The sequence below is a fragment of the Sturnus vulgaris genome, chromosome 7 (assembly GCF_052056855.1).
Source record: "Sturnus vulgaris isolate bStuVul1 chromosome 7, bStuVul1.hap1, whole genome shotgun sequence".
NCBI lineage: Eukaryota > Metazoa > Chordata > Aves > Passeriformes > Sturnidae > Sturnus > Sturnus vulgaris.
The window spans coordinates 430,656-444,816 of NC_142249.1; the positions used below are offsets into that span (position 1 = coordinate 430,656).

The 14,161-nt window shown below is 44.2% G+C and overlaps 1 protein-coding gene across 6 annotated transcripts in view; it reads left to right on the forward strand.

Moving 5' to 3' along the window:
* The window catches only part of AGAP1 (ArfGAP with GTPase domain, ankyrin repeat and PH domain 1), a 304,936-nt gene that overhangs the window by 212,447 nt on the left and 78,328 nt on the right, over window positions 1–14,161 (forward strand). For all 6 annotated transcript variants that reach the window (XM_088167528.1, XM_088167529.1, XM_014890724.2 and 3 more), the window contains one exon: window positions 11,801–11,962. In XM_088167528.1, the coding sequence (XP_088023654.1) occupies window positions 11,801–11,962 (162 nt within the window). The remainder of the gene's footprint in view (window positions 1–11,800; window positions 11,963–14,161) is intronic.

The window sequence follows — 14,161 nt, forward strand, 5'->3', positions numbered from 1 at the left end:
CCCTTTCAGCATGAGGTGTTGTGTACTGAGAAACAGTGTTTAAATTTACCTGACATTCTTGACAAGCTCTCACCTGAAATAGCCCAGTCAACTAGAAATATTAAAAAATTATATGTAGCAATGTCCTAGGAAACAGGAAACTGGTAATTTTTTGGATTTGCTGATCCTGCAGGACTTGAGATTTCAAACTGGTTTTAATTCAGGCAGGGGACAATGGGGTTTTGCAACCTGTGGTTCCCCAGAATAATGTAAGGCCTGGAGGGCGATGGTGATAAATAAGTGCTCTGAAAAGGGGTTTGGAGCATTAATCCAGCTGGTGCTGTCTGCCTGGGATTTTTAGGAATGTGTTAGCCTCTGGAAGCAGCGGGATCCAGTGCTTACCCCTTCTGTTCTGCAGACCAAAGGAATCTCAGCTTCAATGGGAACCTTTGGGGTCACCACCCCTGAAGTGTTAAAAAACACAAGTGTGGTACTTAGGAGTATGTTTTAGTGCTGGGTGAGGGGTTGCACCCAAGGGTCTCAGAAGGCTTTTCCAACCTAAATTCGTCTGTAGATCTGTGCCTTTCTCCTGCCCATCCAGGCCCTGGGTGGCAGTTCAGTGACCACCAAACTGGGGGTGAACTGTTGCCATCTGGTCTCACTGGGCCTTGTATCCCGCAGAGAAGTGACAAAAAAGAGTGAAAGATCTGAAAGCAGCTCTTTACTTTGTGTCTGTGGTGGCACCAAGAGCCCTCTGAGGTTTGAACTCTGCCATGATATTGGTTTAGGGAGGACTTCGGGTCCGTGGGCATTTCTGCACAGCTTGGCTGAGTTTGAGCTGCTCCTCTGTTTATCCAGTGCTGCTGTTTAAATCCTGAGCTACATTTTTGCAATTCTCCATCTGCTTTTCTTGTTGAAGATCCTCTTCTTTTTGCTCTCCCCCTGATTAAAACACAAAGAATTGTTGCATTCAGCAATTAAATCCTGCTCTTGATTCCAAGAAACACGAGTTTGCATCCTCAGGTAATTTGACATTGGCAACCTGATACTAATGTTAATGTTGTTCGCAGGCAGGGGAGCCAAATGTCTGTCAGTAAATTGTTCATGGGACTAAACTTCGTGACTGAGCTATAAAAGTCTGTTTTTTCCCAGCATTTACTTATGGATGTTTCAATACATATTTTGCATTTAGTTTGGCCTAGGATTTACACTGAAGTAAAAATGCAAGCAGCATGCTCTTTATAACAGGAAAAAAAGGTGATTTATTTCTGGTTGCTGATGCTGATTAATCTGGTTTGATTGTGTGGCAGTGTTCAGTAAATCAGTGCTTTTTCTGCCCATAGCTGGGCTTGGTTGTCACACCTTCTCCATTATCCCCACTCAGGAGGAAAAACGAGGGGAAAAACCCACAAGCCAAAGCACTTTATTTTTATTCTTGGAGTTTAGGCTTCAACCTGACTGAATAGTGAGGAGAGTGAATGTTGTCTTCATCAGCTCTTCAAGCTCCTGTCCAAGAAACACTTTCCAAAAGTCAGGCCTGCTCAAGGAAGGAAGCTGGATACCCAGCATGGTTCTGTGTAGCTCAGACATTTGACTTTTGACAGATACAGCTCTTAGAAATCTGCAAAATGTATTCTCTTCTCTGGTTTGATATTAGAACCATTATTTTGAATCATGACATAAAAGCATTTTAATGTGAGGTGTAATATTGAAGATGATCACCCCTCTGGACAAGGGGAACTCTTCGTCAGGTAGGCTGTCCTGTAATCTCATTTGTATTTAGATCAGTTTAAGTTCTAAAGGTTTTTATTTTGCATGTTTGCAGTTTTAGGTTGCTTTAATCTGAAATCTTTGCAGTAATTGCAAGGAATTAAATGAGCTGGATTCACACAGTATCCTGCAGGAGGTTATGGACTTTGAAAATAAAATCATGTTTGCAGAGAACATTATAAATTGAGAGACACATTCTCAAGTAAACACAGAGGAAAGACATAATACTGCAAGAGCAGAATGGGACATTTTATAAACTCTTCGATTCAAGTAGTATGGCTTATAAATTTGATAAGCTCAGTGCATTCCGTATTTAAGGAATTGATAAGGAAAACTTAAAGAGGGAAATAAATAAGCTTCCCAAATCAGCGAGCTTTTATTTTTTCTTAATCTTTTTATCTTAGTTTAAATAAGCTAAATTTATCTAATAATGTAAATTCTAAATTTATTTGAAGTTTTGTAAAGGTTGAAATGCAAAGCTGAGAAAGCAAAATGTTCACCTATAACTCCCATGGGAGCAATTCCTGATCTGAGGATTTCTTTGCACATCCACACTCTAGAAGTTCCAATAGATGCTTGTAACAGTTCCATTCTTGTTTAATGTACAGCCAGAAGTGCAGTGCATTGTTGTGTAGGGTCTGGAGCAGGAGTGTGCAAGAAACACACTCAGTGCTTTTATTCCTTCTGGGGCTTAATGAAGTTTCTGTTGCAATGAGGAGCAGAGCAGTTGCCTCGTCAAGCGTGGTTTTTGGCAGGCTGGGTTTCTCCCCAGCCCAGATCCCAGAGCATGGGGTGTTTTAGGGAAGTTGTGTATCCTTTACCTGTGGAATCCAACACTTCAAAGCTGCCTCATAGCACACACGGCTCAGGGAGTGAAAGAAGCCTCTGTGCCGGGCCCTGGCCACAACCTGGGAATTGTTGGGGGCCAGCTGGAGCTCAGAGCCCTGCCTTCCCTTCCTGCAGGTGGGACAGCTTCCCCTTTCAAGTCCCCAGGCCCTTCATTTGTCACAGTTGATCTCATCCCTTCATGCAGCCATGGCTGTGCCACCAGGAGTATCCAGTGCACCCCGGACTTCTCTGATGAAGGGCCCCAACTTACTTATCCAAGGGCTAGAAACAGGATTTGATTAAACTTGAAAATTAAAAAAAAAAAAGTTTGTCGATGGCAGTTACACCACCTGACGCCTCTGAAAGACAGAGCTTTGTGTTTTAAGAGCTTTGCTTTTCAGCTCTGGGTCTCTGCAATAGGAAAATGTTTGATTTTGCCTTTGATTAAGAGCAGTCTTGGTGTTGCTGCCATTATTTCTCTTCCTTTCTGACACCGCTGCTCGGGCATACATTACCAGGAAAGCCTTCGCTTTTTCCTGCCTAGCATGATGCAATTAACAGCCAATTTGCTATACAGCAATTATTCAGCTTTAATTGGAAAATGTTAATAGTGAAAGTCTCTTGATTTTTTTTTTCCTTCTAAAACACTGATATTAGGGCTTGTCACTGAAATCTCGTGGACTGACAGTGGAGAGTTTCTAACCTCTTCTCAATTACCACAGAGTGGGTTTGAAGCTTGAAGTTATCCACAGGTTATACAGACGGAAGGTTAAAGTACAGGAGTAGAGACGAGACATCTTTCTGGCTCTGCGCATCTCTTTGAAGAGAGTCAGTTCTTCCTCTCTGTCTTACTTTTCCTATCTTGAAACACAAGGTAAATATTTTAGTAGGAAGTGATTCGGTAAGCCATGGATTCATTATTTTCCAAGTGCCTGGTGACCTGCAGGCTCTATTTCAAAGCAAAACGTTGTTAAATGAGGATTTTTTAATGCAGTGAGAAGACAGCGCTGATGGTTAGACCAGGGTGGAGCTCTGCCCCTCTCTGTGTAATTAAGGTGAATTTATTATGCATCTCATTTTGATCTAAAATAGAATTTGTCACACATTTGTATATAACCTGACCATGATGGAGTTTGTTTACCCAAAATGTGTTCTTTTAGTGTGCTCCAAGTGTCTGTCTGTTCCCACATCACTCTTCCTGGGGATGGTCCCAGTGGATTTGCCACATCCAGGGTGCTGCAGTTGGCAGCTGCTATTGAGGTGCAAGAGGGGGAGATAGAAGCCAGTAACAGCGTGAATCATAGAATCACAGAATGGTTTGGGTTGGAAGGGCCTTAAAGAGCATCCTGTTCCAACACCCACTTGGACCAGGCTGCTCCGAGCCCCATCCAAACTGGCCCAGACAGACCAACGTGTGACCTGGAATTGAACATGGAGTTCTGCCCTGAGGTGTGAGAGGACCATCCATCTCCTTTCTCCCTTATGGCAAGGGAACAAATTCCCTGAAATGAACAAGTTACCTGCAGTGACTCCCCACAATTTGTGTCTTTCGTGCTGTTTTCCACCTCTCTGTTCCACATCACAGTCAATGGCCTGGGGAGCCAGTGACAGCCACAGCATCCTACACCCCGTTGGTAGCAATTCAGGGTGACACCATGTAAGGCTCACAGGGCTGGTGCTGCCCAGTGAAAACCTTCTGCCAGAAGAGTTAGGGATGTTCCCTGTGCATCTGGACTGTAGGTTGTTCAGCAGGAGCCACAAAGTTCGTTTGCCTTGGGATGTGGTGGCATCCTGCAGCATCCCAGACTCACATCTCTTTCCTGATTTGTTGTCCTTATGTGTTCAAACAACTTGTCAGGCTTGATCTTTCCACAGGGCATGTTCACATCCAGAGCAAAGGAGGGGAGTGCAGGGATGTGTCTGTGTAACGGAGGATGAGATAAATTAACAAACCCTGCTCGCTCAGGGAGTAGTTCACATCATCCCTGACCTAAACCTGCTGCAGGCAAGATGTGTGGAGGAAGATTAGGCTCTCATCCCCAGTTCACGTTCTGAGGTTGCAGGTCCTCTAAAACAGTCTTTGTTTTGCTTGTCACCGTGCTGGCAGCACAGGAGACACTCACGTAGGAACAGTTGTGTCCTCTCCTTGTGAGAGCTGGTGAATTCCTCCAGGAAACAAGGAGCTTCCTTTGAAAGGGAGCTTCTTTTCTTCCTAGCCTTCCTTCAAGTTCCAGGGAACAGGATGCTGTTTTGCCAGCATTGTAATGTGTTGCTCCTTAGGAGGGAAAATGTACTTTTGTGGGGTTTTTTTTAACTCTATTGTTGCCTTTCTGCTCTCATGCTTCCTTTATGATGGCCCAACATTGTACTTCAGTAGGGAATGAGCTAGAGGTGACTTGTCTTCCCTTTAGATAAGGGAGATTGTAATGAGGGTCTTTCCAAAATTACTGAAGCCTTCCAGTATCTGTGCCTGAGCATCTTGAGACTGATTTTCTCTCCCAGGGCTGTGGATGATGTCCCTCCCTTGTCACAAAGTGGAAGGGACACTCATGCCCTGAGGTCTGGTCACTTGAGGTGCTGCCACACAGCAAGAGCCAGACCCTCCAAAAGCAGAGAGATTCCTCTTTTGCTGTCTAGAAGGAAGCTTTGTTTTCCTTATTTAATTGAAATTGCTCTTGGAGGAAAGGAGTCGTTCAGTAGGGCCTCCTGAGGATGACAGGACAGCTTTGAGATTTGCAGGCTTTGGGCACAAGGCTGCAAAAACAGGAGATTGCCATGGAAAGGGAAGACTCCCAAGGCTCTTTGGTGTCCATCCACCAGCTCTGAGCTCTCTTTAATTTCCTTCAGTGCAGCAGGTTAATTTAAGCCCTCCATAGCTTGAGTGTCCGAGCTGAGCTTAGCTCAGTGATGACCAGATGCACCTAATTCCTCCCAAAGGTGGAACAAATATGTACTTGACAAATATTTGCCTTTTTTTTCATCCTGGAGGCTGTAATCTTGTGCCACCCCTTCTCCTCCACTCTGAAGTGTTTCTTACATCCGCAGACTTGTGCCAAGCTGCAGTTCTGACAGGATTTTAGTGTCAGTCCTGTACATCTGTGCCTGACTTCAGCCTTCCATGGTTGCTGTGCGATTGCAGCATCCCTTTAACTTCGGTCTGAGGCAGAGGAGGAAGATAAAGAACTTGATAGAACATTTATGGTAATAGCTGTAAAGGGAAGCTGGAGAGCAGTGGATTTCACAGCCAGAAAAATCTCAGCTCGGGGAAATGGGTCTGAAATACAAACTACAGATAGTTATAGTCTCTTGCTTCCCCTGTTTAAATAAAAGGATTGCTTTTCTCACCTTTATTTAAAACACATGTGTGGAAGATGAAAGTGTCCAGCTATTTTTTTATTATTCAGTCCACCAGCTCCCGACATCTTTGCCTTATTTCATTTCAGCACTAATGGCATAGTGAAAGTTCTGAAACACCCTCTTTGGATTCAGCCTTCCTTGGGTCGCTGCAAAGATTCCTGCTGCAGGCAGAGCTGTTGCTGTTGTTTTCGTCATCAGCGCTTTCTTTCTCCTCTTGAACCTGGTGCTATTAATTGTGTTGCTGCTTCTGCTCTTTAATTGATCCCATTCACCGCTCCCGCTTTTGTAACGTCTGACTTCTTGTCACTTCGGCAAATCAAAAACCCAAATTAATCAATCTCCAGCCACTTGAGAATAAGGCCGTGTTGGGGAGCTGGGCTTGACAAAAAAGTCTAATTTCACTTTGAAAGCCTGTTGGAAAATTTTAACAAGAAGATGCAAGAAAAATGTAAACCAGATCAAGCTCGACTTTGGTCTGTGGAGAATAGCGTCACCTGTTGAGTTTGTTTCAAGTTTTTGTAAATAGGTGATTTGACAAAAATATGAAATAAATCAAAAGACACGAAGATAGAAGGGGTCAGAATATCCTTGGTTCCGCTGCAGATGGTTACACAGGAGAGAGGGTTGTGTGTGTGAGAGAGAGAATAGGAACCATGGGCCAACAACGAAGCTCCGCTCTTGGACTTTTGTGTCCCAGCCTTTGTGCTGTGCTATTCCCGTACCTCACATGTTGCCTCTTTCCCTGCTTTTTCCACCCCCAGCTCCTTTACCCTGCCCTGGGGTGCTCATCCTGTCTTATTGTCCTTCATTCCCTTGGCCTCCTTGGTTCCTGTGCTGGCATCTCCTGCGCCTCTGCTGTGACGGGTGCTGCCGGTGCTGAAGGAGTCGTGTCTCGGACAGGTTTGGTTCGGGGGCTTGGGAATTTGGGATGCAAGGTGGTAGTTTTCCTGTTCTAGGGGCACCAGGAAGCATAGTCTGGGTTTGGATTGAGGTTCAGACAGCTCAGAGCTGGGAGTGTTCATCTGGAGAAGAGAGGGCTCCAGGGAGAGCTCAGAGCCCCTTCTAGGCCCTAAAGGGGCTCCAGGAGAGCTGGAGAGGGACTGGGGACAAGGGATGGAGGGACAGGACACAGAGAATGGCTTCCACTGCCAGAGGGCAGGGTTAGATGAGATATAATGTGGTTTAAACTGACAGAGAGTAGGTTTAGATGGGATATTGGGCAGGAATTGTTCCCTTTGAGGGTGGGCAGGCCCTGGCACAGGGTGCCCAGAGAAGCTGTGGCTGCCCCTGGGTCCCTGGAAGTGTCCTAGGCCAGGTTGGATGGGTTTGGTACACCCTGGGATAGTGGGAGGTGTCCCTGTCCATGGCAGGGGGTGGGATGGGTTGATCTATTGGGTCACTTCCAGTCCGGTGATTCAGTGGTGATTCTGTTAATTTTCCACCCTTTTCAAATCCAGGAGGACACTCACAAAGTCCTTAGGGGGCACAAATGGAGTTGTCCTTGAGATCCATTTGTTGAGCGCATGCAGCTTCCAAATAACAAAATAATAAAAAAGATAGGAAGTGAGAATTGGATGGAAAGTTACCTTTTACAAAATACGTGTAACACTGGGAGAGGATATCAAATTGTTTCAGACAGCAAATAAAGACCAGTACAAGAGCATGGCTCTTGAGACTCTTCTGAGGATTGGTTTTCATTTAATGTTCTGTCTCTTGACTCTGGGTTGTAGTTGTAGACAAAGTGTTTCTTCTGTTCCACCCCTCCTTTCTTCTACCACAGTTTGTCATGCTTGAAAGGAATTTCTCTCATGACCATAATTGCAAAATGGATCTTGGAGCAAGGCAGACATTGCACTTGCTTTGTGGAGTAAAAGCTGCATTGGCTTTTTTGTTTTGTTCGGTAAATTCTCGCAAATGAGGGTTGGACTTGCACAAGCTGAACAACCTCTGTCGTAATCCATGTGTCCTGCACTTGTAGAGAAAAATCACCATGTGAAAAGCAAAGGGGTGGGGGTTTTATGTCCCATCTCTTCATACCTCGAGTGGTGTTTGGTCACCAAGTGTCACTTGTTGCTTTTGGGCATGGAGTGAGATACTGCACATCCTTATACAGGGACCCTGGAAGTCTACCAAGGCCAGGCTGGACAGGGCTTGGAGCAACCTGGGACAGGGGAAGGTGTCCCATGGCAGGAGTTGGGGTTTAAGGTCCCTTCCAAGCCAAATGATTCTGCGATGTGGCTGTGTCAGCTCTCCCTTCCAGCTGAAGGAGTTAATAATGGCACTGGGGAGGGATGGAGGGCAGGAAGGAAGGCTCCTGGCTGCTGGGACAGAGCATGGGCATCTCTGGCTCACTCATGGAGGTCACAGGCAGCAGCAAGCATGGGCTGAAACGCGAGGATGCTCTGTTCTGGGGGAGAAGACATTTTCCCAGCAGCGTTTTCCTGCACATCACTTCAACACAGTTACACAAATGAGGCTGCGCCGGTCAGGACAACCCTAGCTACGTGGCAAGGGGAGAGTTTTGTCCTCAGTGTCATGTAATGGAGCTCTGCACCCTGCAAATGATGACCATCATCAAGGGAAGCTGTGCCCGTACAGTCCATCAAGAGCCGCAGAGCTAATGATGGGCTGGGCAGATAATCGGGGGAGAGTTAATTGTAAGGTTTGATATGGCATCTTGTCAGCAGAGATAAGTTGTCACGTTTTCCACTTGAGCTGAAACTAAATGATTGTAAAATAAGTTATGAGTGTCCTTGGGCCTGTCTGCCAGAATGATGGCTAAGAATACATTCCTGGCCCATCAGTCTCAAGCAGCCCGCTTGATATTTATGCGAACTGAATGTTATTTTATTCCCCCTCTAGTCATGCTTGTCAGCTTCCCGAGTGAAAAGTGAAACTGCTGCTTTGACTCATACTTCAAGTATTGAAGCTCGGAGAGGCTGCAGATTGTTATTATTATTACCAGTATTATATATTTTTTCGGGTGTGTGTTGAACATTGATGCCCGATTGGGAAGAACTAATGGCTGACATTGAACGTGCAGGATGGCTGGAAAACAGCCCATCCCAGCCCAGTGGAACGTGCCTTATGAGTTCCAGTGCCTCTGTCAAAGCTGCTTGAGATGGGGAGTAATGAGGCGCTTGCTTTTTTAATTTGCCGTGCCTTTTGCCTTGCCTTCCTCCCCCCCTTTTTTTTTTTCTTTTTTTTTAATATATATTTAATAGTGCCGGCAGTGGTCGTCTGTTCTCAGGCGTGGTAATTGATACCAAATAAAATGCATTATTTGTATTCAGTCAGGAGGATGAAATTGCATTCAGCGGGCTGAAGCCTGAACTCATTTACAGTTTCCCGAAGCCCGGGCTTTCAGGAGCCCTCTTTTCAATTTGAAGAATACCTTGTCAGGCAAGAGAAGGAGTGGGAAATGGGAGAGCACAGCGTGGAAGCACCCAGCGCCGTTTGATTGCTCATATTTTAAACCAGGGGAATGTTAAATAACTCCCATCTTCAAAGGGTGGGCTTGGAACACCGCGAATCCGGGGCAGTAACACACCGCTGGTATTGGCTTGGCTCTGCTGATGAGGAATCAACCTTTCCTTGCTGGTTGAGGGGGAGGGAAAGCTCCAGGCTCCCACTTGAGAGCAGTTTGACCCAAGGACAGCGGGTTGTTATTACCTGGAAGGGGCTGTGGATGACGAGGATTTACCACGGGAGGTTAATTCTTCAGCTCTCCGACGCCAGGCATCAACCCCGTACGTCACTCATTTTTCAGAGCTCTCAAGCAGGTTTTGTTGGGAGAATTTACGGCCTGGAAATTAGACAGAGCTGCCACCAGTGTGTTGATCTACCCTGATGGTTTTTAACAGGTTATATTCTGTGGTGTAGACTCAGGATTGTGGGGTTTTTTCACCATTTGATAGGTGCAGGGCATGGTGGTTGATGCTGCAGGTACAGGAGGTGATGGGATGAACTCGGATGGGTTTAATTGTTTTTAAAGTGAAAGCTGGGAATGTGGGGAGAAACGTGAAGCATTTTGAATTGTAGAATCCTGGAAAAGTTTGGGTTGGAAGGAACATTAAACATCACCTCGTTCTAACACCTCAGAGAGGGACACCTTCCATTATCCCAGGTTGCTCCAAGCCCTGTCGTCTAACCTGGCCTTGGGCACTTCCATTGATCCAGGGGCAGCCACAGCTGCTCTGGGCAACCTGGGGTTTTTTCCTTCTTTTGAAGTATCACCATTGGAAACCTCTGGAGTCAAGCTGGAGGTCAGTATTCGGGATTGGCAGTAACCCCATTGCATCTGTGCTCATGCCTTTGTGTTTCTGGCACCCTCTTCTTCATCTTCTGTCTGTGTCATGGATCCAAAGGGATCTGTGTCCCCTTGGCTGAGAGAATTCCCACCAGGATTTTCACTGGGTTTGCCTTCCTCCTCTCCTGGAGAGACAGCATACTCTGCCAGAACAGCCACTTGCACCAGTTATAGGTCAAATCCTTTAAAATCTCCTACACTGATACTGAGTCAATATATTCCCATTACTCCCTTTTGGGGTTAAATTCTTGGGGACTGGTTTCAAGCTAGTGGATGTAGTGAAAAGAACAGAAATCCTTAATATAGAGATTAATGTTTGGTTTGGTCTCTCTTGCCAGGCAATTAGCTACATAATTTAGCCCCCACTAATAACTTACAGCACAACTGTGCTTAGGGGATAATTAGTAAATAAACTTTATTAGGAGGAAAAAGAAACCAAAATAAGTTGGGTTTTGTCAAATAGGCAGTTCTGCGGGAATTTAACTATGCAAAAAAAAAAATCAAAAGCTATTTTTAAAATAACCTTTGGCTGGATGTTTTTCTGACATATTAAGTTAAGCTTAAATGCACTCCTGTTATTACACTTAAGCTTTGCAATAAGGATTTTTGTTCTTTTCCCTGTGTCTGCTATTGGGAAACCAATCATCAAGTATTTAACCCCAAAAGGCAGTCATGGGAATGCATTTGCTGAATATCTGTCTAGGAGATTTTAAGGATATGGCACATAAATGCAGTCCTGATACTGCACTAAGGTGCAATATGGTATTTAAGCAAGGTTCTGCAAATGGCTTCACTTTCCATAATAGCAAGCACTTTCCTTTAAGTGTAGGTTTTATGTGGAATTTTATAATTAAAATCCAAACCAAGCCAGTAATTAAACAAAAATCATATTACCAACCTTGGGGGGAAGTCCTGGATTAAGGTTACTTGAGTATTTACTATGTGGAAGGATCCAGTTCTTAAAACTGTTGGAGTTAATAAAACAGGAAACTGAACAGAGCAACGTGGGGTTATTTATTTTCCTTGGAAGCAGGTAAGAAGTGAGCGTTTATCACACAATTATTACCTGTACCAGCTGTACATTACTTACCTTATTTTCCCACCTATTGCCATCACCACCTTTTCAGTGTGTCTGTCTGATATAAATGACAGCAGAGAACATCCAGAGAATGCAGGGATATCTCTGTTTATGTTTTAAAATGTCCAAGTGTTACACAAATTAATTTGAGGCTAGGGAGGATCTTTGGAGGAAGGAGGAATGGGAAGCAATAAAGTGTTTTTGCATTGTTTTTGTACATTCCAGCTGGCCTTCTCCTAAAATTGATGCTGAGTCCTGTTTGTCTAACAGGATTTGAATCAGCACTTTAGCCTAGTTGGGGTTTTTTTGTACCTTTTAGAAAACAGTGATGGATATTGTTTGGAGAATCACCTGAATGAGCTCAAGAATGTATCTGTGAGCAGCCAGGGGTTATAGCTCGGGTTCCAACAATCAATTCATTTAAATCCCCAGCATTTTGATTCTTCTCCCCCTTTTTTTCTCCCCCCACCCAACTGCAGACACAGGCCTGGGAGATTCAGTGTGTTCCAGCCCCAGCATATCCAGCACCACCAGCCCCAAACTGGACCCCCCTCCTTCCCCCCACGCCAACAGAAAGAAGCACCGCCGGAAGAAAAGCACAAGCAACTTCAAAGCTGATGGCATCTCGGGCACGGCTGAAGGTAGGCTTCAGAAAAAATCCAAGCCTCAAGTTTGAAAATGCCATTCCAAAGAGTGTTGTTAGGTCAGCTACAGCCTTGGCTCTGAATGCACAAGGGAAAGGGAATTGTGAGAAATTAAAGACTGAGCTTGTAATGATGGAGCTGAACCATCTGAGGCATCACAGTGGTGAATTCAGCTGCCTGAAATGTGTTTAGAACTTTTTTTTTTTTTTTTTTTAAATAAATCAGTCCCCAAGTTAATATGGAGCATCATTAGGTGTTGAGGTAAGGAAGAGGCACGCTTGGAAGGTTAACAAGGAGGAAAAATTCAGGTTCACTCCACAGATCACATCAGAACTTGTGTATTTTTTCAGTATTATTAAATCTTGTGTTATCACATCTCCTTAGGCACATCCTGAGCTCTAGAATGGCCATCGCTTCTGATGCCTCTCATTGTTTGAATATTCAGCTGCTCGTGGAAAGCTTGTGTTATTTGAGGATAAAAGGGAAAAGGGGAGAGTTTAAATGTTTGGGTTCTTTTTCTTACAAGCTAGAAAGCAGAAGCCAAAAAGAACTTCTTTTTCTCCCTTAGTTTAGCTTACTATTTCCACACTGCTGTAGCTGTTCAATGCCCTTCTGAAGGGGTAACAATGTGTACAGGAACCAGATATGATATAAAACATGCTTGCAGCTTTAGAAAAGAAGAAAAGAAACATGCTAGGATTCAACCAAAAGAGCTCCAGAAAAAAAAAAAAAGATGAACAAGGGTGGTTGGAGGGCTCAGAAACTGGGAAGTCAACACATAAGGAGAGATGAAAAAGGGAGACAATGGAATAACATTGTGGGGAAAGGAGAGTGTTGAGTAAGAAAAAGATGTGGTTGTAAGCATGGGAGAGTAAAAAACAGCTAATTCAGTATCAAAGAATGTTGGAACAAGTTCTGAAGAAAGGATGACAATTGCAGACAGCTGAAGAGACATTAAAAATAGATGTGATAATAGTATACAACTGAGAAGGGGCATGTTAACTACTACTTAGTCATCCTTATTTTCCATTTATTTAATTTCTCAATTGCACTTCTTTCACATCCGGAATTTATTTCCCCAGCTATCTATACAAATCCTTTTTTAAAAAGCCATCAGCCTTTTTTCATAACAGCTCCTGTTGTGTTCTCTTTCCAGTCATTTAACTATCTTTGCTGTTAGTTTCCTCCTAGTTTATGGCCTGAAGCCAAATTTTAGTTCAACCTTTCATTTTTAATTTGTCCTTTTTTTTTTTTTTTTCTCTTTTAAAAAAGCCTTTTTACGCCACTTATTTTCATACCTCAATGGCAAATTACAGAGGGGATTTTTCAGAGTGTTCACCATTGGCCCAAGAATATTTTGTTGAAGTCAATGTGAATCAAGACCAGCTGGACATCGAGAGCCTTTGAAAAATCTCTTTCTGAGCAGTTAATAGGTGTATGTTTTCTTTCTCCTGGGGAGATTATTTTCACAAGGCACTGGAGCTGGAGCCTGTGTGGTCTTGGGCTGCAGGCACAGACCCAGAGGGAGCAGTGGAGGGTTTGGGTCTTTTGTCCCTGATGTCCCTGTTCTGATTGCAGAATCCATTTCATCCTCCTCTGTTTTTCTCCTCTCCTCATCTTTCAACATCACACTGTGTTATCTGAAATCCTCTTGCAAAAACTCAACAAAATTGTCCCCTTGTCGCTGGCTGGGTTTTGGGGTCCCTTTGGGATCCCTGAGGCTGCTTTTGCAGCTCTCAGCGACGGAGCAAATTCCCGAGCCTTGCCCAGATAGAATTGTGGCTCATGGGGAGCTCTCAGACCAGCGGGGAAAAGAGGCCAGCATATGCAGAGAGGCACAAATCCATCGTTTATTCTATGAAGGCATCCGATCTAGCATATACCCACGGTTATTGTTTTACAGGAGTTTTTATAACTTTTGAGGGTTTTACAGTTTGCACCAATTACCAAGGGAATTCTACTTTCTGACCAATCCCTGAGGGATTTTACATTCAAAGCTGGCCTATGGATACTAAAAGAGAATGAACCACTAATATTGGAGATAGATAAGAGGGTCTACCAAGGTGGGGGGGAACTGGATTCCTTTTGTATTCGTCATTTCACAAACCATTTCTTATCTTTAAGCTATGGTTTTCCAAGGGGCTTGTTCTGAGGATGCAGGGAAACTTTCTTCTTTATGAATATTTTCTGCTCCCT